Here is a 27638-nt window from a genome sequence, read left to right as displayed (position 1 = left end):
CCGTGTTTTCACAGCTCATCAGAGAGAGAAGGAAGAATTCTAGGGACACCAGATTCAGAAAGAGAAGACACATAAATTCAGTATTTTGGTATCCTGCTATGATGAGCACAGGGCAGTAATACTGTGTGTCTTCAGTATATATCACATCTGATTTACTGGGATACTGATGTGGTTGTGTCTGGGTATTTCTTAAATAAAAAATAATTCTTTAAGGGAAAAATTTTAGAGCTAGAGTGATCAGAAACCCAAAATTGATAAAAATAATTTTCCTGTTTTCATTAATTCTGTCTGAATCAATCAAAATTGCTGAGTCTATTTATGAATGGAAAAATTTTTAATATTTTGAAATGCTGATATTTTTCACTTTGCTTTCTCTGGGTATTTTCAATGCTTCCCTCCCACATATTCTAACATGCTTTATATATTATCACACAGCAAAAGCTAAAAGAAGCTGAGATAAATTTTATTTTTCTTTCAAACAGAAGAAAGGAGAAAAGTGGGGTTACATTTTTATAAATATCTATAAATATAGAGCAATAGGCAAAAATCTTCCAAATAAATAAATAAATATTGCCACATGTGAAAGGATATAGGCAACTTGGGGGTCTACCTTGGCTCTGCCAAAGAGAAAACCCCTGATAAGTGGCATTGAGTTTGTGAGATTACAACCAGCTTTCTACCAAAGTCCTTTTGGGATTTTCCATGGAGTGATCAGTATTGAGGACCTTCCACTAGCTTTTGTACAGAATAATATCTCCAGTGGGGAATGAAAACCATATAAAGAAAACAATTGCCATGCACTGCTATATAGTATTATACACAGTTTTAGTATTTCAGAATAGGAACAAAATCCTTCAAGTTCAGCTTAAAACCATGAGGCAGAAACAGCTATCCAAAGTTTAAGTAAAAAGAATGCACCAATGTCTAACATTGGGTACATAATGGCAGTAGAAAAAAAAAGGTGATTTGGAAGAAGCTGTTGTTTTCTACTTTGCTTGGTAATATTCTGCTCTTTAGGTGACCGTTGAAACAGAGGTAGGAAAATGGGACCCGCTTGTAGGAAGACAAATCCCAGGACTGGGCTAGGGTGAGGTCTGAGCATCAGCCCTCCTGTCTGGGCTCCTCAGCTGTTTGACATTTGGGGTTTGTTTTTCCTGAGGGTAGTACTGGGGCCCCTGGAACTGAAAACTGTCTTCATTTAATGTCCCCAGAATTTCCAAGGGGATCAAGATCCAGACACGTCAGCTGAGGAGTGTTTTAAATGACCCCCTACACGCTGCTGTGGGGCAGCAGAGACCACAGTGAAAAGCTGGCAGGTTGGCTTTGCATAACTGCTATACTGAGTCCTTGGTTATTGGACTTGTCCTGTGTCCTTCATGCCACCTCACATACACAAAATGACACAATTTGCCAGGCTACAGAAAACCTAACCAGAGCAGTCCGTGGCTCAAAGTCCTCTCCTTGGATGTAATTCATCCAGAGTGGATGATTACTCAACCTGGAGGCAGAGACTTAACTAAATGCCTCTTAGGAGGGTTCAAATTTATTTTCACTTTGAAAATGTATTCCCATTTCTTAACAGGGTAGATTTCCTTGAGCTGATACCAAAACTGCTCAAGCCAAATTCCCTAAAGGCAAAGAAGGGGCCGGGCCGGGGCTGTATCATGGACCACCTGGGAACAGAGCCGGGTCCTTTTCGGCCCTCTGGCTCCGGCTGCTTAAAGGGAGCGGGCATGGCAAGGGCGCCCACCTTGGAGGAAGGTCGATTTCTGCCTCAGTTCTCTGAGCATCCAGTGGTTAGGTTTTGACCGTCCTGCCCCCAGTCTTTTGGACAGCTCCTCTCCAGAGAAGTTCAGGGAAAAGCACAGGTGTGCGCGACTCGGAGCGTCATCAGTTTCTCCAGTTCAGCTGTTAATGCCCCAGGCCAAGGTTGCAAAGTCAAATGCCCACAGGGTCCAGGCAGATAAACGCGGGGAGCAGGGGAGTTGCTGCTGGTACCGGCTCTCCCTTCACCTTCCCGAGAAGCAAACTCACTGAGCCATTGCTTTCTTCTCAATGCTAATGGTGATTAAGAAGAGAGGCAGAAGGAAGGGAAAGTGGCGGTTGGCGGGTGGGAATCCCTTCTCTCCTCCGCACACACGGGCAAGTTTCTCGCTCACCTAGGGGGGATTCTTAATTCAGAAAGGAGACAGGAGGACGGCTAAAGCTCCTCACTCGGCCTCGAAGGGACATGCCCAGGGGCCCCCGGGGGCGGGAGCAGAGGGAAGCAGCTGATTCGGGACCCCACCCCGCCCTTCCGAGGCCGACAAGGCAGCGGGGCCCTTGGAGTCGGTGTCCTTTCCTGGAAGGCGGGCTGCAGGGCTGCCCTCCGGCGGGCTAGGCGACCCGGGGGAAGGGGCGGCACCGCTCCGCGCGGGCGCCGCCCCGGTGGCCGCGGAGCACCCCCAGCGGGTCGCCGGCCAGCACGCGGTTGTCCTCGGCGCTGGTCAGCTCGTGCGAGCAGGAGGCGGGCGCGGCGGTGGCGCGCGGCAGCGGCTTCAGCACGCTCAGCGGGTCGCGCGCCGCGTCCTCGGCCCCGCGCGTGTGGCGCCGCGGCCGCGCCGTGCTGAAGTGCAGCAGCGGGACTTCGTTCCTGCGCGACAGGAACTGCGAGTAGGGCGGCGGGTTGGTGCCGGGCAGGAAGGCGCGCTTGGCGCGGCCCAGGCTGACGAGGAAGCGGTGCTGCGGCGAGTGGTACACGTCGTAGCCGTTCTCCAGCGTGCGCTGCAGGAAGCGGCAGCTGTCGGGGCTGAAGTGCAGCTGCAAGGCAAGCGTCCGCTGAGCGCGCCCCGTCCGGGGACCGCCTCCCCGGGGACAGGCCGGGCGAGCGCGCCCCCGGCCCCGACGCAGTTCCCACCCGCAGGGAGGGGCGCCCCGGATCACGGCGCCCAGGCCGCTTCGTGGTCCCGCTGGAGGGAGGGTGAACTTAAGCGCCACCTGGTCCTTCCCGCGCTCTGCCTCTTGGAACCCCTCGGGGCTCGAAGGTGGCTTGGGTGCGCCTCCGCCCCTGGCGAGGGGGGCGGGGTCGCCCAAACCTCACGGAGGTGCCCGATCAGAGAGGTAACAGAGTCTGGGAACTAGGGACATGAACTTGGGCCCCGGGACCTAGGTTTGCGCCTTGACTCTGCCACTCGTGAGTGCTGGGAGCTCCCGAGCGCCTGCTGGGGCCTGCACATACTATTTCATTTAATCCTCAGGCTCGTGTGTGACAGAGGAGGACTGTGTGCCTATGTGGGGTCAACAGATACTTACTTTTTAATGTCTGTGTTTGTTCAATAGATATTTTTCTACCCTGGGCTAGACACTGTTGTAGGTGCTGGGACCCTGGGTAAGCAAACCAGAAAGTCACTGTCACGGAACTCCCAAGGGGTCTGTCTGGGGCTGCGGGGCTACTGAGAGAAGGAGCCCTGCTATTGTGCAATCTCAGAGTCCTGCGGACTATGCCTGTAGTTTGGGAAATCCTTTGCTTCCCAATCTGAGCAACGTGCTATCTCAATTGGGTTGGAAATAATGAATTTTTGGTGTTTAATTGGAGGGAGACCCACAGGGCACACAGTCCATCCCACTTCACTTTTTCCAGGGGAGGAAACTTATGATTAGAGAAGTAAGGGGACTGGTCCAAAGTCAAGGAGGTCTCGTAACAGAATCAGGAGACACCAGTAGCTTCCACCCTTCCTAATGCACTTTGCAACACGAGTGTGCACCACTAGGAGCCCTCCATACAAGGTGTTGTGCTCAGTACAAATGAGTACCAACAGGCTGTTCACACTAGAGGCTAAGAGCCGGGCTCCAGGACAGACTGCCTGGGTTCGAACCCCAGCTGTAGAAACCTGAGCATGTCCTACTTAGACTTACCAAGTGCTCAGTGAAAACATCACCCAAGAACACTGCAAATGGAATCTTTAAGCTGTAAATGTCTGTGTGCTGTTTAAGAGATTATTTGCAAATAGTGACTGGCACAGAAAGAAACTCACTGATCCGAATATGTTGCCTCTGAAGTCCATACAGAGGTATCTCCTACTCATCACACCTGTTATCACCACAAATCCTGCATCCTCCGATCGGATCAGCAGGGCACCTATGGAGAAAAGCACTCAAGTCAAAAATGGGCTGCACCTTCCTCCCTCGAGCACTTCCTGGAAACCCACCTTCGTGAAACCCCCTTGAATGATTTTAGAGGAGGTGAGGATTTCATTTACCCTCCCCCTTGCACTCTCACTTGTTTAGCCTTATTTTTGGCTCTTCCCCTCCCCCACCCCCCACACACCGTGCAATCTCTCTCTGCTTCAGCCTACTCTGCGCACAAGGGTCACTGGACTCTCAGCTTTCTTTTGTCCTGGACACGTTTCTCTCTCTGCCTGGACTGTCTTTCTTTGCCCCTTTGCCTGACTAATACCTCTTAATGCTTGTGGTGGTCACCTTCTCCCAAGACTTCTGCTTTGTGATTAGTCAATCTATGCCGAGATGTCTTACAAGGGTCCAGCCTGCATGTGGAGCCTGATTCTCCACCCATGTAGCTATGCCATAGCAGAGACACATCAGTCTACACCCAATGAGGGTCAGGAACTGTATTGGAACTGCTCTTCCTCTCCCCTCACTGCTTATTGATGTGACCTGTCCTTCAAGGCCAGGCTCAGATGTCTATGAAGACATTCCTAGTCTCCTTAAGCACAAGTAATTGATCTTTTCTCTCCATTCCCTCAGTGCAATGCCTGCACCTCTACTATAGCATGCACATCATGCTATAATTTCTATATAATCTAAGTTTCCATCTCTAGTGCCTCCCAAAAGTGAACTACTTAGGGGCAGAGGGTTTTATTTTTCCATGATGAATAGATAGCAGGGATGCAGGGAATTTCTTCTTGGATCTTCATTGCTGTTCTTTGTCCTTTTCTCATTTGCTGGTGTCCCCTTCAGTGCAGTCTCTCACGGTCTTCCAATGTCCCCACTCAAAACCTAGTCTCCTACAAGGGCCTGAAACTATACATAATACCTACCCCTTAAATGCTAACTGGTTTAAGTGTGATCCCTTTGCCCACACCATGAGGACTGGCAATTTAACAAGTACCAATGACTAGTTAAATAAAGTCTAAAGCTTTCTGTTTTGCAGCAAGGGTACAGTTCAGCAAGACTTCCTCCCTAAAGCCTGTTTAATTATCTGGCATTTTCTGTTAAAAACAATTTATTTAAGTCTTTGGGTGCCATTTCCACTGGCTTGCCACGAATTTCTGTGTGTATCTCATTCAGCCTCACAGCCCCCAGGGAAGTAGCCTGGTCAGGGGTTCGAATCACTCTTCCAGAAATGCAGTGTGGAGAGGCTGTAAATGCCCAGCATCTGGGCCCAGGGAGTGGTGGAGCCTCATGGGGAGATTTATAGCCCACCTCCTCCCCTCGTCTCTCCTGATGCAGGCTCACTACAAGAGTAAGCAGGCAATACTCAGACCCTGGCTGAGTGGAGGCTGATATGGACTGAAATCAGAATGACATGGGACAAAAGGGTAGGGGTGGGAGCAAGCCTAGAAAGAAGAGAAGGAAGAGGGCCAAAGACTAAAGGTAATTTGTTTCAAAGTTGTCCGGGGGTTAGCCTTGAAGGAAGCTTCTGGAAATGAGGTGGCATAAGGGAGGTACAGATGTTTAAATCACTTCATGACAGTGTCGGCCTATGCATCTCAAATACATGGCTAATTCTGCAGTAGGCCCTGAGAAAAACACAAGGAACAGGCAAGAACCCATTTCTGTCCCAATGAATTTTCAGTCTAACTAGGAAAAGATTATACTTAGTAACTTCTTGAGTGGTCAGGCTTGAAGTACTTTAGATATTTTTAGTTCTCCAAATAACTATTACATTGTTAGACTAGTATTAATATTGGCAGTAGCCACATCACAATTTAAGTGATAAGGAAGCGAAGGCAGGATTCACTCTCAGGGTAGTGACTCTAACACCCTCTTCCTGTGACCTCGTGGCTGGCCTCCCACAGAAATCATTACAGAATCGAGGGCTAAAATACATGCTGCAACCACAAGAAGCCCACGGTGCACTGCCCTTCAGTGGCCAAAGTAGGAATGCTGAACCAGGAAGCAGGAACCAGGGTGCTGGGGTTCTGGTCCTAATTCTGCCACATATGGGCTTTGTGGCTCTGGCAAGTTATTGCTCTTGTCTTGGCTTCCTCTGTTGTGCAAAGAGAGTAAGAATGGCTGCCCTGCCTACTTGACTGTTAGAATCAAATTCGAGTTATGATGGGACAGTGGTTGGACAAGTGATACCAACAGGCTGAGCAAATGACAGACATTGTATGGTGTGTACCGACCTGTCGTTTAGGACAAGCCTGGGCTTTGGCAGTCCGTGCGGGCAGTGCATGGCACATGGGCTGCTGGTGGCCAGGGCCAGTCCTAGCGGAAAGAGGCTGCAGAGGATCAGTGAGCAGCTGCTGTGGAGGACACACAGGCTTGAAGCAAATCAACATGAGCCAGTGTGAAAGTTCAGAAAACATAAGAGGCAGATTGTCTTCCCTCTGCAGTTTCAGAAGCATGTTTTCACCTTCTGCACAGATTCTAGGGCAGAATTCAGCAGAAGGAAGGCACCAATCACTGGCGGCTGGAGCCACAGTCTTTTGCAACCATGCAGGCTTAACGGACATTTCTGTCAGTGACGGCGGCGATCTGTGCATTGACGCTGGAAGGAGCGTGGGGTTGGGGTCAGGGTGTCCCCTAGGTCATTTACTACCTATGTGACTGTGAGCCAGTTATTTAAGTTCTTTAACCTTTGCTTTCTCATGTTTAGTGGAATCATTTATCTCATTTGGTCCCTTGAGGATGTAATGAGATAATATTTGTAACCATTATAAAAGCACTTTCTCAATGCGAGTAAGTTTTACTATTGCCACTTGGCCTCAGCCTCTGCTGTAAAAGTAGAAAATTATCTGCTGTGCTCTATTCTCACAGCCAGTACATGATAAATAAGATGATAGGTGAATATTTTGCAATATTAAAGAGCCTGAGAGTAATTCAGCTTCAGGTAAAGAAGTGCCAGTTAACCAGGGAAGTGACATTAACCAGGGGCCATAAGCATTTCTTTTCTACTGTTTCTACAAAATGGGGATTTTGGGGTGTGGGAGGGCGGCCTTTTTTGTAGTAGCAGGACGGAGACACAGACATCAGATTGGATCCCTGATATCAGTGCTGGGGGTCCCAAGAGAAGTGACAGAATTTTGTAGGTAGATAATTTCACAAAGACTACTAACCCAGAGGTGGGTTGGGCATTCAACTATAAATCAAGAATTTCCTAAAGCATAATAATCAAATGAACCAGATTTCACTGGAAACATATAATTAATGAGGAAGGAAAAAACCAACCCACTTTTGCATCCATGTAAAAGCATGGCTTTATGTAGATTCACCGAGGAGGTCATTTCAAATCCTTCCCTGTCTGTTAATTAGTTGTGCTACCTACTCACATGCATCAGGGTTTCCTCTTTCCTTTGTTTAACTTTTTATCTTAGTGTATAAATTTTGGGGTGATACATGCAATAACTGATCTGAAGAGTACAATATATATACAGTATATAACTAGGAAATGTAGGTCTCTCTGCCACCACCCTGACTTGAGTGGCCTTAGCTTTGTGTTGATTTCCAGGGACACAATGCTTAGCAAATCACATTTCCATTAAAAAATCTGAATAAGTCAATTTCATTTTGCTGCTTCTCAGTTATGTTAATTTATTCCATGTAGTACTCAGAGCCTGCTCTGGGCCCAATGCTGGTGGATATTTGAGGGAAAAGTTCTCCTTTTCAGGCTTCTGTTCGGGAGGCTGGGCCGCACACACTGTAGTCAGCTGGCGCTCTCTCCTCTCAGTCCTGCTCAGGAGGACGTATCTTGGGGGGTTGCCTTTCAGTGGACAGATTCCATGGCTCGAGACAAGTTTTATAAGCATTCTCTAGTTGTATGCAACCCTTTCCATCTACAGGAATCAAAATCATTTACCATAATCCACTCTCTCACATTGCAAATCACTGGCCTTCTTGCAGAAGAAGTGAGGGTGGCCCTCCAAGAGAGGAGCAAAGGTGTGTTGCCCAAAAGTCTGAAAACAAGCTGGGAGACAAAAAGGGATGAAAGACTGTGAGGCCCTTAAGGGCTGTGTCTTCTTTTGCAATCACTGAGCTTTGCATAATAACAGACATGTTGTAGGTTCTGTTCAACATCCAGTGAGTAAAATGAGCAACCCTTTGGGTGCATCAGGCATATTCAGATTTTTGCTATTAGATTCAAACTTAGCTTCAATGGTTTTAACTCCCGAATCCTACTGTGTCCCCTGAAATTCTGGAACCTGTGTGGTATTTGGAGGGGCCTTTTCTCCCACCTCTCCTCTGTCACCATCCATCGTTGGCTTTGCATGTGTGTATATCTTTGCCACCTGATCTAAGGACCTTTGATTCCTGGCAGAATAAATGCCTTGCACATATCAAGGCCATGGCAAAACTACAATTACTTTATTACAACAATAAAGGGCAAATTTTTATCCCTATAAATTTTCTTTACTTAAACAGAGACTGTGATTAGTCTCATTCATTTAATTATATCTATTGTGAATCGGTTTTCATTTTCTGTGTCCTTAAAGTACTTTTAACATGTTCTTCTGAAATACAAGACCTTGTCTTCCAACGCCCGTCCTCCCTCCCATCCCATTATCCCTTATATAGGTGCACACAAAGGGACCTTCATTTGAATTATAGCTACTTGATGGATCACTGTGAACTGTGATCTAACTTTCCATAAACCTCATCTCTAAAAACAATCCAGTTGTCTTCTGATGTCAAGGGGTTCCCAGCTGCTTTGATTTGTTACTGAGTGGACCTTATGGCTCCTCAGAGAAGAATCACCGACTCATACCAAATTGGGTACCTCCAAAGCCCCATGTTGGATGCATGGATGGTTCCTGTACTTGGTCAGACTTACCAAGATACCATACCTGACTTTAATACATTCTTCCTGAGAATTTTTGTGAGGTCAAATACTAGGAGCTCAGAGTTGGAAAGAGCCCCTCAGTCCATCTATTCCAGTCCTTGGTCTAATTGATACAGGAATCTTTACAATCTCCCTTGCTAACCCAGTCCAGAGTCCATGAGCTAAAACTCCACGTTTGTTGACCTATCTGGCTTTTTTTCCTCTCAACCTCCTTGCCTTTCTTTCTGTACATTCTTTGACTCTTTGATAGGACCAAAAGAAAGTGGCTTCTCTTGTGGAGAGAGGGATTTTAGTTAAGACAGAAATTATATTGGGATAAATCAGTACACCCTAATTAGCAAGGTGGCAGAATCTTCTCCCAAGGTTTGAACACACACACACGCACACACATGCTAAGTGGATACTGGGCAAGAAACAGGGAGGCTGGATTGACCCTCTTGTCTAACCCAAGGACCCCAGACCCTAGGAGGTGGAGGGGCAGAGGCGATCCCCTTCTTCCCAGGATGCACGTAGCCCTTACTCACTGTAGACGGTCTGATGGGGTGCTCCGTCCACCCGGCCATCCTTGTGGATTTGCAGGTGGTAGCTGTTCCTGGCTGTGGCCGTGTACAGGTGGGTCAGGCCGCCCCAGCTGGAGCGGAGTAGTGGGGACACGTTGGGATAGGCTTTGACTGCACAGCACAGGACACAGACCCAGAGCCCAAGACAGGGCCCCGGCATGGCCCCTCTTGGAATGGACAGTGCAGAGCTTGAAACCTGACACTGCCTCCCTGACTCCACAGTGCTGGCCTTTTTCTCCTCTTCTGTGTGGGTATCTGGCATCAGGATCCTAGGCTGGAGTCCCTCCTTTTTTCCCTCAGACTTTTAAAGGATGGCAGTATGACATCAAACAGGAAAAACTCCACTGTCCACATCCTCTGTGTTGTAACCAGCCCATTTGAAGAGTGTGCAGAGACCTCTGAGGCTCACGGAAGGCATGTCAATTCCAGACACACACACACCCCTCAATTTCAAGCCAACGCTCTAAAAAAATGAATGATGTGTGGGCAAAAGTTATCTACAACTCTGGGTTGTCTGTTGACCTGTCCCATTTCCACCAGGAAATGTGAAGGCAGTGAGCGGTTCTGAAAAAAAAATCCAGCTTCAGTCCTGTAGTCAACAGACTCCTATGCAATTAATCTCCCATGGAGTCTACTCATTTTGGTTTTCTGGGTGCTTTTGATTCCAATCGGCAACTATGTACCCAGTGCCTTCTCTGCGCATGACACTAGGTGGCTACAGAAATAATACAGGACATCAGGCAAGTGGCGTCCTCTGAGACCCCCTCCTCATGAAGATACGGGAGCTGGGGGCAAGGGTACAAAAGCTAAAGTTGTCATCTTGGAAAATTTCAAAATGGGAAGAAAGGAAACAAGGCCTTGAGGTCACTGCTAGTTTATACAAGGCTGAGCTTTGATTTCTCAGTTTCCCTGGTCTGGACCATCTCGGGCAACTAAACTGGTGTCATGGTCTCTCCACAGTACGGAGACTAATTCAGGGAACTTCCAAAGATGGGAAGATGCTGGCTGAGCACAGACAATCTGAGCCCAGGAAGGTCCCAGGAGCAGAGGGGCAGGCCAGGGGTCCTACCAGTTAGTGTCTGTTGGGTTCCTGGCTCCAGAGACTGGTTTCTTTCTTGCTGATGCTACTCACAGGGGTGCCCCCCTGGGAAGCCCCATCTGGTGTGGAGGGACTGTCCTAGTATATGCAATCCAGGGGGAGCAAGCTACTGAACACATACCAGAAAAACACACACACAAGGAGACTGCTACTCGTCCAGTTTCCCATTTACTGAGTGCATCCCACGGGCAGGCATCAAGCTAGACATCAAGAGTCAGGGAAGAGAGAGAAAGATGTGACTCTGCCTCAGGGACAAGTAACCACCATACAAAGTGTGAAGGGATGTTCAGTCACATAGAGGCAGGCAAAAAGAGGAGCCATTTGTTATCCTACATTTGCACATGGTTTTACAGTTTATAAAGCATTTAACATGTCCTAGCTCACTTGAATATCACTGCAACTCTGTGAATAGGCACACCAGGCATTGTCAGGATTTTAATTTTGCACATGAAGAAATGGCAATCTCGACGTTTATAGGTCCAACGTCACACAGTGGACAAATGAGAGCACTAGGACAAGGTCTCCTGGTTCCCTGAGCTCCTCTGGTAATAATCACAGCAACAATTAACACTGAGAGCTTCCTGATGCTTTATTTGCAGTAATTCATTTATTTGGCCTAATAACCCTTTGAGGAGATGCTGTTATTTCCTTTTTATAGATGAGCAAACTGATGCACACAGTCTAAGTGTTCTGAGGATCAGATCCCTGGGTGTGAAGGTACACTGGAGTCGTGAAGTGCTGGACCAATGCAAACCGTATCTGCCCCGTACATTGTAAATTCCTCAAAGCTCAGAATGGTACCTGTTCACTCTAAGGCTTCTATAAGATTTTCTATATGGTACTAGCCATCAATTTGGCTTTCTAGAAATAGTTATGTGCTGATTGAGTGCAAGAGAAAATGTGATTGAAGGTAACTGTCAGGAGAAAAAGGTATGAGAAAGGCGAGTTCAGGGAGGCTATAGCCCCTCCCCTAACAACTTGGAGAACCAACAGCCATCTGTCCTGAGTCACCCATCTGCCTGCACCCAGGGGCTGGACAAGAGGGAGGACAGTGAGGCCATTACTGAAATATGGAGACGGAATCATGCAGAGGTAGGAATAGAGAGCAGAGGCCTGCCAGGCCCTAACATCTGCAGACGGAGCCTTTAGACAGCATCTCAGAAAGAAAAGAAAACTGTGAGCCACCCTCAGACCCCCTCTCCTAACTTCTGCTTTTTCTGTCACCTTGAGTCCTCCAATATTTTTTCTTCGTAGCCCAGTGATAGGCAGGACAATGCTATGTTTTTGAAAATTGTTTTTGCATTGAGAGAGTATGGTCTGAAAGAGAGAATCTTCCTTGGGACCTGCTCAGAGAGGATTCAGAAAAAGCAGCGAGGAGGTAAGAGAAGGGGATGAACTTGCGGGAATATGGATCCCAAAAGCCTGCAATCCGCATTTACTGCTTTGGTTCTCTGAATGTCAGTGCAGGGCTGGACCGACCACACAGCCACCCAGGCAAACTCTCCCAAACCAGAGCAGGGCTCCCAGGGCAGGCTGGACACCACGGGGTCCCCATCTCCTGCATCCCAGGCAGCCGCCTAGGAACCGAGGACAGTGAGAGATGAAAGCCATGAGCCACTGGCTGCCTCACTGCGCCTGCTGCCCCCATCTGGTGCCAGCAGTTGACATTTGGCTCTGAAGATCCACCCACCTGAACCGTGATGGATTTGCCCCCTGGGTGCAAAGAACAGAAACCGATTTACCTGGCTCCCCTTCCCTTCCCCTCTGAAGTTTTTGAGGAGATGCCACACCCACCAGGCTCATAGAAAAGGCTGCTCAGAGGTACAGTGTGTGGATTCGGTACTAAAATCCCCTAGAAAGGCCCATGTGCATCTCATCCTGCATAGTTAGGCTGGAAATCCTAGAAGGGAATGTAAACTGAGTGGGCCAGTGAAGGGGGCCTTGGTCAACGTGTACTAATTCCAGAACGTGATGGGGACTCATCAAGTACGTGGTAAGTCATTAGCATCTAGCGTGGGGATTAGAATCTCCCAGACAGCCTTGGGAAGAGGTGCAAATACTTGGGCTTCACCCCTGCACCTTCAGGTCTAAGATCAGTGCTGGGGGTGTTCCAGTGGCTCTCGTGGGCAGCCAGGTTTGGAGCCCACCAGTGGGAGGTTCAGCCGGGGGCTGGAAGTTCTGCCGTTGGGGCATGCGAGTGAGCACATCCCTCTTTGCTCTCAGCTGTCCCATTTTTCAATGGAAAGGATTCTTCTGAGATCCTAGTGCCAAGTGGGGAATGCTGCTATTTCCTCCGTTCCCTACAGAAATAGCCCTACTCCCCTGGGCTGTCCTGTCCCTTTAGATCCAGCTGCCAGGCATTCAGGGCCTCTTTTTGCAGGGCAGTTCTTACAAGTGGAGTCAGCTGGCAGGTCCCCCTCCAATCACTCCAGGTTATAACAGAATGACCGTTTACGCCTCCCAAGACACCCGCTCTGTCTGCCCCCTCATGTCCTGACAGGTGCTAGGAAACACCATCTCCGTCCATCCCATAAAGGCCCCCTCAGGTCCCTCCACTCAAAGACTTCCTTGACCACCACGTCCACCCTCTGCTGTGGCTCTCTTTTCTGAAAGCCCTCAGCATTTCCTTCTTGGCGCTAGTAACTCAGCTCTCCTCACAGTGTTCCTTGTCTTGCATAAAGTTTGTATCCCCTCAGTTATATTAGCAGCCTCCTAAGGGTGTTTGTTCTGCTTGTTGTTCCCGTAACTCCCTCCTCCCTTCTCTCTTGCCCAGAGAAGGCTCTCAATTCCTGCTGACTGTCCCACACGTACCTCCCATCACCTTACTGATACAATCAGAAGAGGAAATGCAGGGTTATCAATTGGAAATATTCCTGAATGATTGGCATTTCAATCCTGAAAGCTAGCTATTTCAATTGGCTAAGACATAGTACTGTACTTACGACCATTATGTGTGTAAGTATATGTACATACTGTATTTGTGACTATTGTTTCAAAAGACTGTCTTATACATAAGCATTTCAATGTCCTACCTCTTCTATCTACCCTGGGGAGACAGACCTTGCATCTTAGAGCCACATCCTGGGGAAAGGCCTGAATTTACAGAGAAAAGCTCGGGTGCCATGCTTCATTGCTTCCTGCACTTCCTTACCAAGCTCTTGGCACTGGAGCGTTTTGCTCTAATATGCTGCGTTGGTTTGAACATCTAGCAAAGTCCTCAGAAGGTATGGACTCAGACTGCCCAGGTGGCATCCGGCCTCTTCCATGTATTACCTGTGCATCTCTGGACACAGCGCCAAGACCTCCCATGGAGGTGTCTCCTCCTCTTTCCTTCCTTCCCCCAAATGAGAGCCTCCGATTTCTCCTCCCCAAATCGAAACTTCCAGCTTCCTTTTGTCATGATAGCCTTTCCAAAATAAAGACCCATGCGAGGATCTGCCTTCAGGACAGGCTCTTCTCCAACATCTGTGCCAGGAATCCCGGGACTCAAGCAAGAGGAACATCGAGGCCCAGAAAGGAGTTCCGATCCACATGGAATGTTGAGTTCAGCTGGGAACGGTGCTCATGTCCTGGCAGGAGCCACTCCTGCCAATGAACCCCCGGGCTTCCAGCGGTCTTGTAGCTTTACAAAAGTTGACCTTGATAGGCTGGTAATGACTGAGCATCCAAGTGTTATTTACTTAGCCCTTTTGAAAATACGCTTTGATTTTCAAATGTGTAACATTAATTTTTTCACTTATTCTGAACTTAATACGGAGCATTACAGGTTTTCTTTTTTAGCAAATGTAATAGAGGATTTCATAGCACATTAGAGAATATTTAATGAAAACTATGCATGTCTAAATGTTTATTTACTTAAAGGTTTAAAGCTGTCAAGAGTATAAAACAGCCAAAATGAGTAAAAGAATTGAATAAGGGAGAGGCGTCTGGTCAAAAGAAACTGAAAAGAAACTGGCGTGAGCACACCGAGGAAGGAATGGCTGGAAATGAGGGAAAGCAAGAAAGCTCAGGGCTAATCAACAGCTGGTGCAGCGAGGACGTCAGCTTATTACAGCCAAGAGCAAGCATCTCGCAGGAGCAAATGCTTCACATGGTGAGCAGGGCTCTGCAAGTGGTTGGGGTTCAGAATGAAGGTATATAGTCGGTGCAATGTGTGCTGTCACCTGGGGGCAGGTGTCACTTGCCCAAGGTCACACATCTTGTTAGAATCAGGCTGCTGACCTCTCAGCAAGAGCCCCATCTACCACACCACATGTATGTTTATTCACGAGAATACATTCACTGGAAGGGAATTGGGCCGCCTGGACTCAGAGCCTGCCTCCTGACGAGCTGGCAATTCTTCCCAGCTGCTTTGCACAGGAATCTCATGCCTCATCTGTGCCCCTCAGAATACAGGGTGCAGTGGAGAAGTTGGTGTGGCTACACACGTGCTTGGAGAAGGTACTCTGAGATAAAGGAAATTACATCTGGGCATTGGACAGATGTAATTTGCAAACAGACCCATCTTTGCCCATCTCTTCTGAGCACTGGCCCAGGGATGGGGTTTGGCTTCCCATGGCTTTCCCCACGTCAGGGACATTAACTCTTCATGCCAGCAGTAAGGGTTTGGCATCATTTCCTGCACAATTATTTTGTCTCCAGCCTGGATCCTACCCTTACCAACTGCTGTCATGTAGTGGCAAGAGCACACCTGGAGGCAGGGTCCCAGAAGCCACTGTTGGCAAGCTTATCTTCACCGCTATGGACCTCGTTTCTGTTCTGGGGAGAATAAGGGCTTCACCTGGAAGATGTTTGTTCTTTTCTCAGTGGGGGAGGAAGGAGCAGTGTCCAGGGCCCTTGGTCACTCTGCCTGCGGGGCTTTGCCAGGCTGCTGTCTTCTCCTATTATTCTGCTCTGCGCCTTGGACCCAAACCAGAGTCAGGACAGTGATGCTGCTAACGCTGGGCTTCTGCCCAAGGAAGGGACAATAGAAACTGGATGGCAGGAGGCGTGCGCACATGTGTGCACACACACATACACACACACTCTGCCTGATCTGATTGGTGTTCGAAGGCTGCCTATCGGAACCGGCCCACCCTTTCAGGATGGCTGGGGCTTGTCATGCAGCCCACATCGGGGAGCAGACATCCTGGTTCCCACTCACCTCCTGAGAGCCTGTGACCCAGGCCAGCACGCCGTGTTTGGGACTCTGCACATCCGGACCTGTGTTATCTCGGGATCCTGGGACACCTCGGCCCCCCTGCCCTGCCTCCTCCCCTCGCTGTGGACACGTAGCCACCACACACTTCTCGGAGGGCTATTTCGAGCTGAGGGGCCAGTAATTCAGCCCCAGCCTGTCAGGTCAGGCCGTCTGTGTGCTGCAGCTGGGACGGGCAGCCTGACACGTTGTGGGTTCAGCAGAATGCAGGATGTTGGGACTTCCGGAGGCAGACATCCCCTCGGCATGCTGGAGGTCATGGTTGCTGAGACGTGGGGGTGGGGGGCGGACAGGATGCTCCTGCCACATATTGGGAGGAGCTGGGTGTCTACAGTGAGAAGGGAGAATTCACACCTCCAGCTGCACTCTGCTCCGGCCCACTGCAGCCCTTCCCCTGGCATGAATCATTTTCCTTAGCATAGCTGCAGTTTACATAGCCCTGTGGTTGAGCCCAGGCCCGGGGCAGGCAGCCTGGGTCAGAAAGCAAGCTAAGCCCCCTGCCAGGTAGATCACCTTTGTGAAGTCACTTCATCTCTTCACATTTCAGTTTCCTCACTATAAAAAGGAGATGATAATTGCTTTGTATATGAATGTATTACATAATGTTATTTAAAAATATACATGTAATGGTAAAACCAGATTGCTGACAGGATTTAATAATATGACACCCTTAATCTCACGTAAACTGGTCACGTGGTTTGGCTCGGTTTATGGTAAATGTTTGCGGCTGTATTTTCTCCTTCTCCAAACCCCTGCCTCCTACCACAGCTTCAGGCAGTCCCCACAGGGCTCTCCCTTACTGCCAGAGTCCCTCATAGGCCACTTTTGGCATTATTGTTATTTCAGAGTTATTTATGATACCTGGCACAGAAATAGGATTTGATATGATGGAAGAAACTGAGCTTGGAATGAAAATGAAAACAAAACAAAGAACCTGGGTTCAAACCTCAACTGCAGCCCGTGGCTAGTTCTGGGACCTGGCCAAGCAAGCAGGGACCGCCCCTTTCAACGTTCCCCAGTCTCCTGCCTGCCAGGTAGGGATGATGGTGCCTCCCAGGTCTTCTTCCCGAGGCTGTGGAGACCAGTGGGCGAGGGCGTGGCACTGCTTTGGAGGCTGTGGGGGGTGCTGTGCGGTTCCAGGCAGATTGCGATCTACAGTTATTTCATATCCCCATGCCAGAAAGACAGACCTGTTCTATGGAGCTTCCTTCCACATTTCCGCATTCTCTGTGCTGCGGCTTACCTTAGCTGTGCCACGGTCTGTGCCTTATTTTTCCCTTCTCTTCCCCAAAACATGGGGCTCCCTTCCTTCTGAACTGAGCCAACTCACCTCAGAAAGGAAGCCACCTGATCAGCCTCACCCCAGCTCAGGGCTCTATTTAAAACCCACCATTCCACACCCTGTACAGAGGCATTGGGTGGCGCAGTCTTTTTCCTGGGCATATTCTCCTATTTTTGAGGAATTCATCCATTCACTATGATTCACGGCAAACGTCTAGGCACTCCTACTCCTAGTGTGTTTTGAAGTAAGGCCATATGGTCTCACTTGAATGTCACCTCAGCTCTCTGTGAGGTGGGTAAGATGTTATTACCTCCACTTCATAGATGAGAAAACTGATACCTAAAAAGGTTATTGACTAACTCAAGGTCTCACAGCTAATGAGTTGAACCCATCTCTTCAACCTTTGCATTGCAGCTGGGGAATCCTGAAGGCAAGGTGATATACCCCAGGGTTCTTCTCACAGGCCACATGGCATGGGAGCTCCAGCTTCATGTCTCATAGATGTGGGGTTTCTAAACTTTGCTTACCCAGTTACTAACTGTCACCTTGGACAAGTTGCTTGGACTCTCTGAGCTTAGTTAACATATCTGTAAAATGGTGACATACTATCCCCCTCATGCTTGACCCATGTTAGGTACCCTTCCATTCCTTCCTCCCATTCCTATGTTTCCTGAAAGTGTTTAACAGCCTCTAGTAAGTGTGTGCACATTATATTTCCATTCTTACCACCATAAAAGTCTTTTGAGTGAGTGGACCTGAATATTTATCCAAATAGTCAAAGGATATGTATTAAGTGCCTGTCTTGCTTGAGGGGGATTGCCCCAGGCAAGTTCACTGGATTCAGTGAGACCGAATAACAACAACAGAACATTGGGGGTAAAAGGGTTTATACCGAGATTTAGTCTCACAGTGGCAGGTCAAGTGCTGGAATCACATCTGCCTCTGGCACGTTCACACTTTGTCTCTGTCTCTGCTTTCAGACAGAACACTGGGTAGAGCTCTTTACCGACACTAATGACTCAATGCCAACAGGTGTGTAAGCATTAGGCTATGCTGAAGGCCAATTACATTATCAAGTAGATTAGGGTCAGGTGAGGATCCTGGCCATAGGAAGTTCCATTTTTCCTACAGTGCCTAATGTATGCCAGGCATTGTGTGAGATTCAGAGATAAATGGGTGGAAAGACATTCTCCTTGCCATCAAGAAGCTTACAGTATAGCAAGGCAAGACACCTGAGTGTAACGTGTGCTGAGGGCTCTGTGAGGAAGCAGGAGAGACACTGGCCAGGGGAGGTGAAGCTGGGCTTCAGGGAAGGGTCGACAGCTGAGTAGAGTTGTTGAGGTGTAATAGTCAGCTATATGGGCCAGGTGTGATATAAGGGAGAGAATCGTAAAAGGAGAGATGACGTGAAATACAGAGTCATGAAAGAACAACATCTTTGGAGAGCTGTAAGAATTCCAATACAGCCACCATATAAAAGGTGTGACATATTGGGGAACAACAGGGAAAGGTGGGCAGAGCTCGATTACAAATGTGCTTATATGATATATTAAGGAATTCAGATTATAACCTCAGCCTAGCGGGCACCCTAGAAATTTTGATCAGGAAATCAACACAATTAAACTCGTGTTTCAGGATGATGACTCTGGTAGCAGCATGGTGAATAAAGGGGAATAAGACTGTATGTAGGAAAACCAGATATAGAATATTGAAAACATTCTAGATGACCGATGGCAATAAGCTAAATAAAGCAGGGGCCCTCTGAGGCTAGAAAAAAATATAGTGTTATAGAAATCTTTAGAATGAAGAACTCACAGAAGTAAATGATTCATTGTGTGTGGGGGTCAGAGAAAGGAGGAGTCAAGGATGACCCCTGGGTTTCCGAGTCTAGTGCCTCCAGGGGCCGATGGTACCATCACGAGACTGGAGAGCACCAGGAAGGAAGAGGTTTGGTACATGAGATCAGTTTTGTTGGGTTTGGGGCGCATAAGGAGATGTGTGGCTCTTGGGCGAGAGATCTGGCCTGGTGGTAGTTGTTTCCATACGGGTGATACTGACATGACCTTAAGGATAAATTATCTAGGGAGAACACATGGACTAACAAAGGAGGGCCACGGGTATCTGGGGGGATGTGGACATTTAAGACAAGAGTGGAGGGAGAAGAGCCTACAAAGGAGTCCAGGAAATGTTGGCCACAGAATTTTGACTGAGAAACCTGAGTGCCTGATTCCTGGATTAACTCCCTTTGGCTGCAGAGGATTCCTGGTGGAAGTGTAACAGAAGACATGACACACCCACTGCACTATGAGCCAGAACGTCTACCCTGGTGAGCTGCGCCGGGCACAGTGGGAGCCATGCGGCATCACCAACTTTAACTTGAGAACTTGGCTAGAGACAAAGACAAAGCTTCTTCCTGACCTCATTCCTCTGGGCTTCCATCCTTGTCTTGAGCCTTGGGGGTCTTACCTCTCCAGTTCCCCAGGGAGGAAATTTACAAAGACATTAAAACCAAAGACAAATTGAAGGCTCTTCTCAAAAGGGCTTATAGAGCTGATTTAGTCTCTTCTCCTTCCAGCCGTGCCTCAAGGCCCACTAGGTTTCCAAGGAAGCAGAGAGAGAAGGTAAGGAATAAAAGCGGTCTAGTGGATGAGAAGAGGGCACGGTGTGATTTATCCTATGCAGCTTTCCTGTATCATGTATTGTTTCCTCTTACCAAAAAGTTCCAACTGCCAGCATCTGGACCCCAGTGCATGGCCCTCAGAGGAAGAAACCTGTTTGGTTATTGACATGTATCCCAGATTCCATTCCCAGGGGTGGAGTGAAGGGGAAGTCTTAAGCTCTGTGTTGAGATCAGAGTGTGTTCTTAATTATTAGGAATGAGGAAAGGAGAATGGAAGAGTGGGGTCCTAGTGAAGCCTAAGAGGAAGCAAGATTTCCAGAAATAGGACATGAGATTAACCATGGCCAGAATTTGCCATTTTTCATTCATGATTTTGCAAAGAGCTCTTTCAATGGAGTGGGATTGGAGACCAGATTGTGTGGATTGAGGACAATATGAGGAATGAGGAGATGAAAATAGAGTGTGGAGATGCTTTTTCAAGTGCAGAGAAACAATAATAGAAAGGGACATAAGGTGATATTCCAAGCTGATTACTTAAGACACTCAAAAGGTGTGTTTATCAGATTGCAGAAAGACAATTTTTAGAGAAATATTACCACCATCCTCACTTACCTCATTTGTTCCAATCGTAGGACTTTCAGCTTTGGGAAGACTTACAGGGCTAGTACATGACTGACTGTCTTCTCCAGTCAGGGAAACGAGGTTCTACCTTGTAAATTTAAAAACTATTTACTCTGCAAAACTATAAAACTCCTAGAGGATAACAGCAGGAAACCTGAATGACCCTGGACACAGTGATGACTTTTTAGATACAACACCAGAGAGGCATGATCCATGAAAAACACTTGATAGACTGGAGCTCCATTAAAATTAAAAGTTCTGGTCTGAGAAAGACAAAGCCAAGACAATGGGAAGACAAGCCACAGATTGGGAGAAAATATTTGCAAAAAAACACATCTGATGAAGGATTGTCATCTAAAATAAAAAGAACCCTTTAATGCTCTTAAAGAAGAGAAATTTTAAAGAAAAAAACTCCTAGAAGTCATCACTGAGAAAAACAACTTGATTTTAAAAATGGTCACAGGACCTGAACAGATTCATCACCAAAGATGACATACAGACGGCAAATAGTATTCAAAAAATGCTCCATAGAAGTTCTCTTAGTAAGGAAAAATAATTTGTCACTATGTATGGTGGCAGATATTAACTATACTTAGTGTGGTGGTCATTTCACAATATAGATAAATATTTAATCACTATGTTGTATACCTGAAACTAATATATGGTGTAAGTCAGTTTACGACAGTGAAAGAGAAGAGGAAGAAAAAGTGATGTTCCACATCATATGTCACCATGGAAGTGCAAATCATAGCAACAGTGGGCCCACCACACACCTACTGGAATGGCCAAAATTCAGAACACTAACACCCAATGCTGGGAGGAGGTGGAACAACAGGAATTCCCTGCTAGTGGGAATGCAGAATGGCACAACCACTTTGGAAGACTGGTGGCTTCTTGAGAAACTAAACCTACTCTTACCATAAAATTCAGCAATTATGCTCTTTGGAATTCATCCAAATTGTTAAAAGCTTATGTCCACACAAAAACCTGCACAGGGATGACTGTAGCAACTTTACTCATAATAGCCAACAGTCAGAAGCAGCCAAGACGTCCTTTAGTAGGTGATGGATAAATAAACGGTGGTATATCTAGACAATGGGGTATTATTTAGCGGTAAAAACAAATGAGCTATTAAGCTATGAAAAGACTTGGAGGAAACTTAAGTGTATATAACATTTTCAGGTTGTCACATACTGTGTGGTTCCAACTATATGACGTTTTGGAAAAGGCAAAACTGTGGAGACAGTAAAAAGAGTAGCTGCCAGGAACTGGGAGTTGGGGGGCAGAGCACAGAGGATTTTGAAGGGCAGTGAAAATATTCTCTATGAAAATATAATGATGGATATATGTCACTTGATGCATTCATCAATCATGACAAGTGTCCCCCTCTAGTGAGTGGTGTCGATAATGGGGGAGGCTCTGCATTCATAGGGGCAGGGAGTCTATGGGAAATCTCCGTGCTTTCCTTTCAATTTTGGTGTGAACCTAAAATTGCTCTAAAAACATTACGTCCTTTAAAAAAATGATTTCTTCCTTAAAATGTCCATGTACCTTGAAGCTTAATAAGTTTCAGAAAATCAGAGGATCAATTTAGAAAATAAAAAGCAATTGCTGCTGTAATATTTGCTCTGTGATAAAAGTTCAGTATATATATTCATCTAATAAATATTTCTTTACTAGGGTCATTTTAGCAGTAAAAAAATGGCAGATATGACCTCTGCTCTCAAAGTGGTTAAGGTCTAGAAGGGAAGAAAGACAATTTTATAAATAACATTAAAGTGTGATAAATGTTACAATAGGAGTAGAACACAGACCCATGAGAAGGTGTGGCAGTGGGTCCTGTTCAGGCACAGGGGTCAGTGAATAACCAGGAGGAAATGCTGACTAATCAGAGATCTGAGACTTGAACAAATATGGAAGCTTTAGAAAAGTAGAAAGCTAAAAAATATCCATGATTTCTTTGAACATAAATGATTATTTGATATCAACTTTCTTCTGATCCTTCCTTCTTTCTTGAATAAAACTTTTTGTTTTGTAAAAATAAGTTACTCATAAATAAAGAAAATAAAGTAATAAGAACAAAAAAAAACCCACTTTTACCCATAAAAATCCACCCTTGAATGAACATTATTCTAGACGTATCTATATGTGTCTTTACAGATAGATGAATAAGTAGAAATGTTAGCAGAAGTACTTTTTATAAAAATGCAATTATACTGTATATTCTAGTTTTTAAGCAAAAATGTCTTACTTAGATATTACTTGGATTTAACAGAAGAAAAAGAAATGAAAATGAAGCTGGTGGAGGAATTGGTGAAATTCAGTTAAATGTGTCATTTGCACAAGAGATATTGTTTTAACAAAATTCTTCCACATTTAAGAAAGTAGATTATGAAAATAGGAAAACCTCAAGAGGTTAGAATCTCTGCCTATATATCTTTTGGTTACTGATTTAATTTAGGCAGTTTTGATTGGATGAATGGTATGAAAAAAGAAGGTAATTAGCCTCTCTCACATGTTCTCCACTCACAACTCTAATTTTGTTAATTGTTATTAACTTTAAATTGTCAAAATTTATCAAAAATTTGTCAAAGATTACATTGTCATCATTTGTTCTGTATGCATGATTTTTTTACAATTGTTTAGTCTTTGTTCAATATGTGGTTTCAATGCTCACCATCAGTACTTTTCCAGTTGTTTCTCCTTCCCTGAATTTTTATTTGGATTCATATTTTAATACAAAAAAGTTGTATTAATAGAGCCCACTGTTCAAGTAGGGTTTCTGGTTGCTGTCTTCCGAAGTCCCCTCAGGTTTGAGAAACTCTGGTTTTTGGACTTCATGGTGGTTATAACTCTGGGAACCTTTTTCTTCTCAAAACTTTGTAATATCACTCCTTTATTTTCTGGCATTAAATAGTGCTCTCAGAAGTCTGAGAATCAACTTGACTTTGCCTCCTTGTAGGTGAATTACTTCTTTTGCCTGGAGTTTTTATTTGAAAGGACTTATTAAGAGTCAGGCACTGTTTGACTATTTTTAATACTTGTGTTATAATAGTTAATTGAACATTTCACGTCATCTTTAGGATGCCTGAAAATTCTTAAAGTTTAATAAGTTAACAGACCATATCTTGGTGTAGAAGTTTTTGTGTCTGTTTTTCATGGAACCAGTATGTTCTTTCAATCTACAGATTTGATTCTTCTTGCACTTCACAGAAAACTCTTGTATTATATCCTTAATAGTTCTATTCCACGTCTTGGATTCTCTGCCAAGGGAACCAAATATCTTATGCTGAATTGTCTTTCACATTCTTTCATATCTGTTATTTTCTCTTGAATTGCATTTAGGTCTTATCTTGTTGTTTTGTATTTCCTGGGACTAACTCGAGCCTTTTCACTAACAAATATTCTCATATAGATCTGTTCTATTTCTTATCTACTTACTACTCTATAAAATCTTGCTTTGCTTCTCTCTTTCTTTAGCTCTACAATCTCTTTCCCTTTTTTCCTTTTTTTGTCTTATTCTATTGTTTTATCATCTGATCTTTGAGGTCTTTTTATTGAATTCAGGTTCTTTCTTAGGTTGTTTTTAGTGTGAAACACTTGTAAAGAATTCCTTCTTTTCCCTGGGTTGTGTTTTCTTCTAAAGTGGGCTCTTTGTCTTTTGCATGCTCTGATTCTTTCTTTGCTTTTCCTTTTCTTTCCCTCTCTTTTATTCTTTCCTTCCTTTGTTCTTCCCTTCCTTCCCTCCTTCCTTCCTCCCTCCCGCATCCTCCCTTCTTTCTTCCTTCCTTCCTCCCTCCTTCCTTCCCTTTCTTTCTTTCTTAGTACTGTTATATTTCAGTGATTTCAAAGCCATTTCTTTTTATCTTGCTCATGCCTGGGCAACTCGACTCAGACCTTCTGTTTGCTCTGGCTTTGGAGATGAGGCTGAGGATGGCTCTGAAAAATCTACATAGATCTTGATTAGATTATTTAACTCTCCTTTCTCTTCTGAGATTTGGTAAAATATTTTGTATATGGGTTATTTTATCTTCTGGCCTTTTCTCAGTGCCTATCAACATGTTTTAAAAATTGGGATAATACTGTTGTGGTAGATTAAATATGGCTCAAATATGGGAGGTAAAGTCTATATTCTCTCCCCTTGAATCTGGACTTGCCCTATGACTTACTCTGATTATGGCAGAAGTAGCATTGTGTAACTTTCAAGGCTTTAGCCTCAGGAGATACATAGTTTCTGCTTTTGCATGCTTGGAGTGCTTCCTCTTGGAAACAAGCTGTCATGTAAGGAGTCTGAATGCCATGAGATCACCATGCTGTGAAGAAGTATAAGCTAGCGACATGAAGAGAGAGAGAGAAAGAGAGAGAGAGAAAGAGAGAGGGAGAGAGAGAGAGAGAGAGAGAGAGAGAGAGAGAGAGAGAAGCCATTTAGAGGAACACCACAGTGCGATAGGTCAGTGAAACCTTCTTCAACCTTCTGGTCCAGCACAGCCAGCAGCTAAATGTAACTAAGAAGTGACCCCATCTGATAACACATAGAGCAGAAGAACCATCCAGCAATTCCTACTCAAATTCTTGATATACAGGATTGTGAGAAATAATAAGTGATTGTTGTTTTAAATCAGTATGTTTTAGAGTGGTTTGTTATATAGAAACAGGTAACCAAAACAACTCTTTCAACAGTTTTGTGGGATTTTTTTAGCCACTTAGTGATAAATCCTGACCAATTTATCCAAATTAGTAAATATTCATGAAATGTAATTTTTTTGGTGACTGCACAATGTTTCCTTTTTTGGATCATAAGTTAGGCTTTGATTAATATCTTTGTATATAATTCTTTGGAAATGGAATTTTGACTTCTAGGACTGTGATCACTCTTAAAGCTCTTGAAACATGTTGCATAGAATTTGAGTTTTAATTCATCCAGCAGTGGGGATTGGCTTACACTGAGACAGTAGTTGTGGTGGCATATTTGCATATTTAAGGCTGCAGCCAGTTATTTGAAATAGGAAAAAGGAAAGTTTGTTCACAAGAATGTCTAAAGTATGGCCTTGACTTCACTAGCATAGATCTCTAATTAACAGAACTAATGAAAACAGTTTGTTTCAGATTCCTATTATATTGGGATGGTGTATGGCATGGAGGAGAAATCTTAACTTCATTCTATGTCAAGGATACTGTGCATACTATGAGCTGCTTCTTTTTGTTCCTCCTAAGGGAAAATGAGAGGATCCTATTTCATAGAAAAGGAAATTGAATTTATAAAACTTTCCACAAAGGCATTGTTCTCAGTCCTTAGTGGTGTAAAAATCAACTGGTGAACTTCTTAAAAATGCAAATTCCCGAGCTCTACCACCAGAGTCTGGTTCTGGGAAGGGGTCTACAAATTGGCACTATAAACAAGCATCAAAGGGATTCTGATGCAAGATCACAATTTGAAAATACTATTTACTAGAAGAAGAGAATTAACATTTGTGTGTGTGTGTTGGAGGGTGGGGGGTGGGGGTGTGGGAGTGGATTGTATTATGGACAAGTAACTAAGGCAAGAATTTTATACACTTAACCTTATTACTTCATTTAATCATTTTAATTATCAGCTGTGTTCCACTTGAGAACACTAAGGCTCAGAGAGGAAGATGAGTAGCTCACCATCAAATGTAGCTGGTAAATGCAGAGCAGGGATTCAAGCACGGGTCTGTCTGCATTTCATACTGTACCAGGCCCTTTCATAACAATTACCAAGGTCAGTGACAGCTTGTGATGGAACATGGTTCATCTGGCCATCAACATATAAAGCAAATGCCAGAAGTAATTAAGTAAATAAACACTAACAACCTGAGTTTACCTGGCATCTTTCTTTGGAAACTTTCTGTTAAATAATATCCCTTTTGTAATTCTTTGTGCTTGTTTTGGTTTCTCCATCACCAAGGCCAGCTGGTATGTACATGAGGACGGGGCACTCCACTTAGCTGCGCAGACTTAACTTGCCTTTTTCCACAGTTAGCAAAAGATAGGATATAAGAAGTTGCTGAGCACTCCATCAGTCTATAGCTCACCTTCTGCTATTAAAAAATGCATTCTGTTTAGATAACATGACCCCTAAACACAAGCCAAACTTCACCTGACACTCAGCCCTCCAAGACCCTGCCGGGGAAGAAGGGGCAGAGGTGTACTTGTTGGTAGTCTACACATTGATCTCCAACACGGTGCCCTCTAGAGGGATTCTGAAAGGCCATTTTGGTTGTGCGCTGCATTCCAAGGAAGCTTACCTTAAAAAACAATCCTCTGCCCCAAAAGGGGCTCAGCCTCCCGGACCTTTGGAGGGGTGGGCGAGGCCGAGCACCTGGGATCTTGCGCTCATTGGCTGTTGGTGGTGTCAGTCCACTAACGTTGGGCGGTGCAGCGAGGAACCCCACACAGGTGGGGAAGCAGTGAGGTAGAGCCTGTAACCTCAGTACACGGCCGGCCCGGGGCGCAGAAACCGCCTCAGGACCGCGGGCCCAGTCAGGGGAGGCTCTTCGCTGCTTTCCCTGAGATTCCTGAATGCAGACACTTTTCTTTTGGAAAAGTCACTTTCCTTATGCCATCTTTATTTTCTGTCATTACTTTTCTGTTTCATCTGAAGACTTAGGAAAGTTTCTTTGGGAAATGCCAGCCTGCCCCAGCTGTCCTCAGGGGGCGTCCAAGAGAAGGCTGCTGGCGGATGGGCTGGTCCCCCCCACCCAGGGGCTGGCTGGTAGCAGCTGGGAGAAGCCGCCTGGAGATGCTGAAATGCGTAGGAAAGCGCAGTGCTTCCCCAGGAAGCACCGGCTAGGCCTGCAGCTTGAGAGCTGGGATTGGGGGCCCACCCACTGTGGGCCTGCACCCCACCGTCGGACCCCAGCTCTTGGAAGCAGGCCCTTGTGTCCTCTGCCGCCTGCAGGCAGGGGCTGGTGTTACTGGTCGGGTCTGTCTTTTCCTAGCGGACCCGAGTCCGGTGACATGTAGTCCCCACAGAGTGGTTGTGCTGTGACGGTCAGCCTCACCCCCACCCTGAGCACCGTCTATGAGAGGAGAAATTGGGTCTCCGTTTGGCCCCACCCGCAGTGTTTTCTGGGTAGAGTGTGCCATCATCCTTCAGCCCCGCCGCTGCCCCCTCTCCCTGCACCTCAGACCGTGACTCCTTCCAGGGAACCTCAGGACTGCTAGGCCCTCCTCTGCCCCCAGCTAGCACACCTTGCCTTCCCTGAAGGCAGTGCCCCTTCCTTCCCAGGAGCCTTTA

The 27638-nt window shown here is 45.9% G+C and overlaps 1 protein-coding gene across 1 annotated transcript; it reads right to left on the bottom strand.

Moving 5' to 3' along the window:
* Window positions 1–402: 402 nt before the first annotated feature.
* Window positions 403–9820, bottom strand: FGF23 (fibroblast growth factor 23). The gene is made up of 3 exons (XM_017650910.3): window positions 9526–9820; window positions 4014–4117; window positions 403–2799 (listed from the first exon to the last, which is right to left on the bottom strand). Exons 1-3 carry the CDS (start codon window positions 9719–9721, stop codon window positions 2377–2379), a joined length of 723 nt encoding a protein of 240 aa, XP_017506399.2. The 5' UTR covers window positions 9722–9820; the 3' UTR covers window positions 403–2376.
* Between the last annotated feature and the right edge of the window lie 17818 nt (window positions 9821–27638).

The sequence above is a fragment of the Manis javanica genome, chromosome 15, assembly GCF_040802235.1.
Source record: "Manis javanica isolate MJ-LG chromosome 15, MJ_LKY, whole genome shotgun sequence".
Classification (NCBI taxonomy): Eukaryota; Metazoa; Chordata; class Mammalia; order Pholidota; family Manidae; genus Manis; species Manis javanica.
The sequence above is the reverse complement of the archived record's forward strand: the minus strand, read 5'-3'. Positions and strand labels throughout refer to the sequence as shown.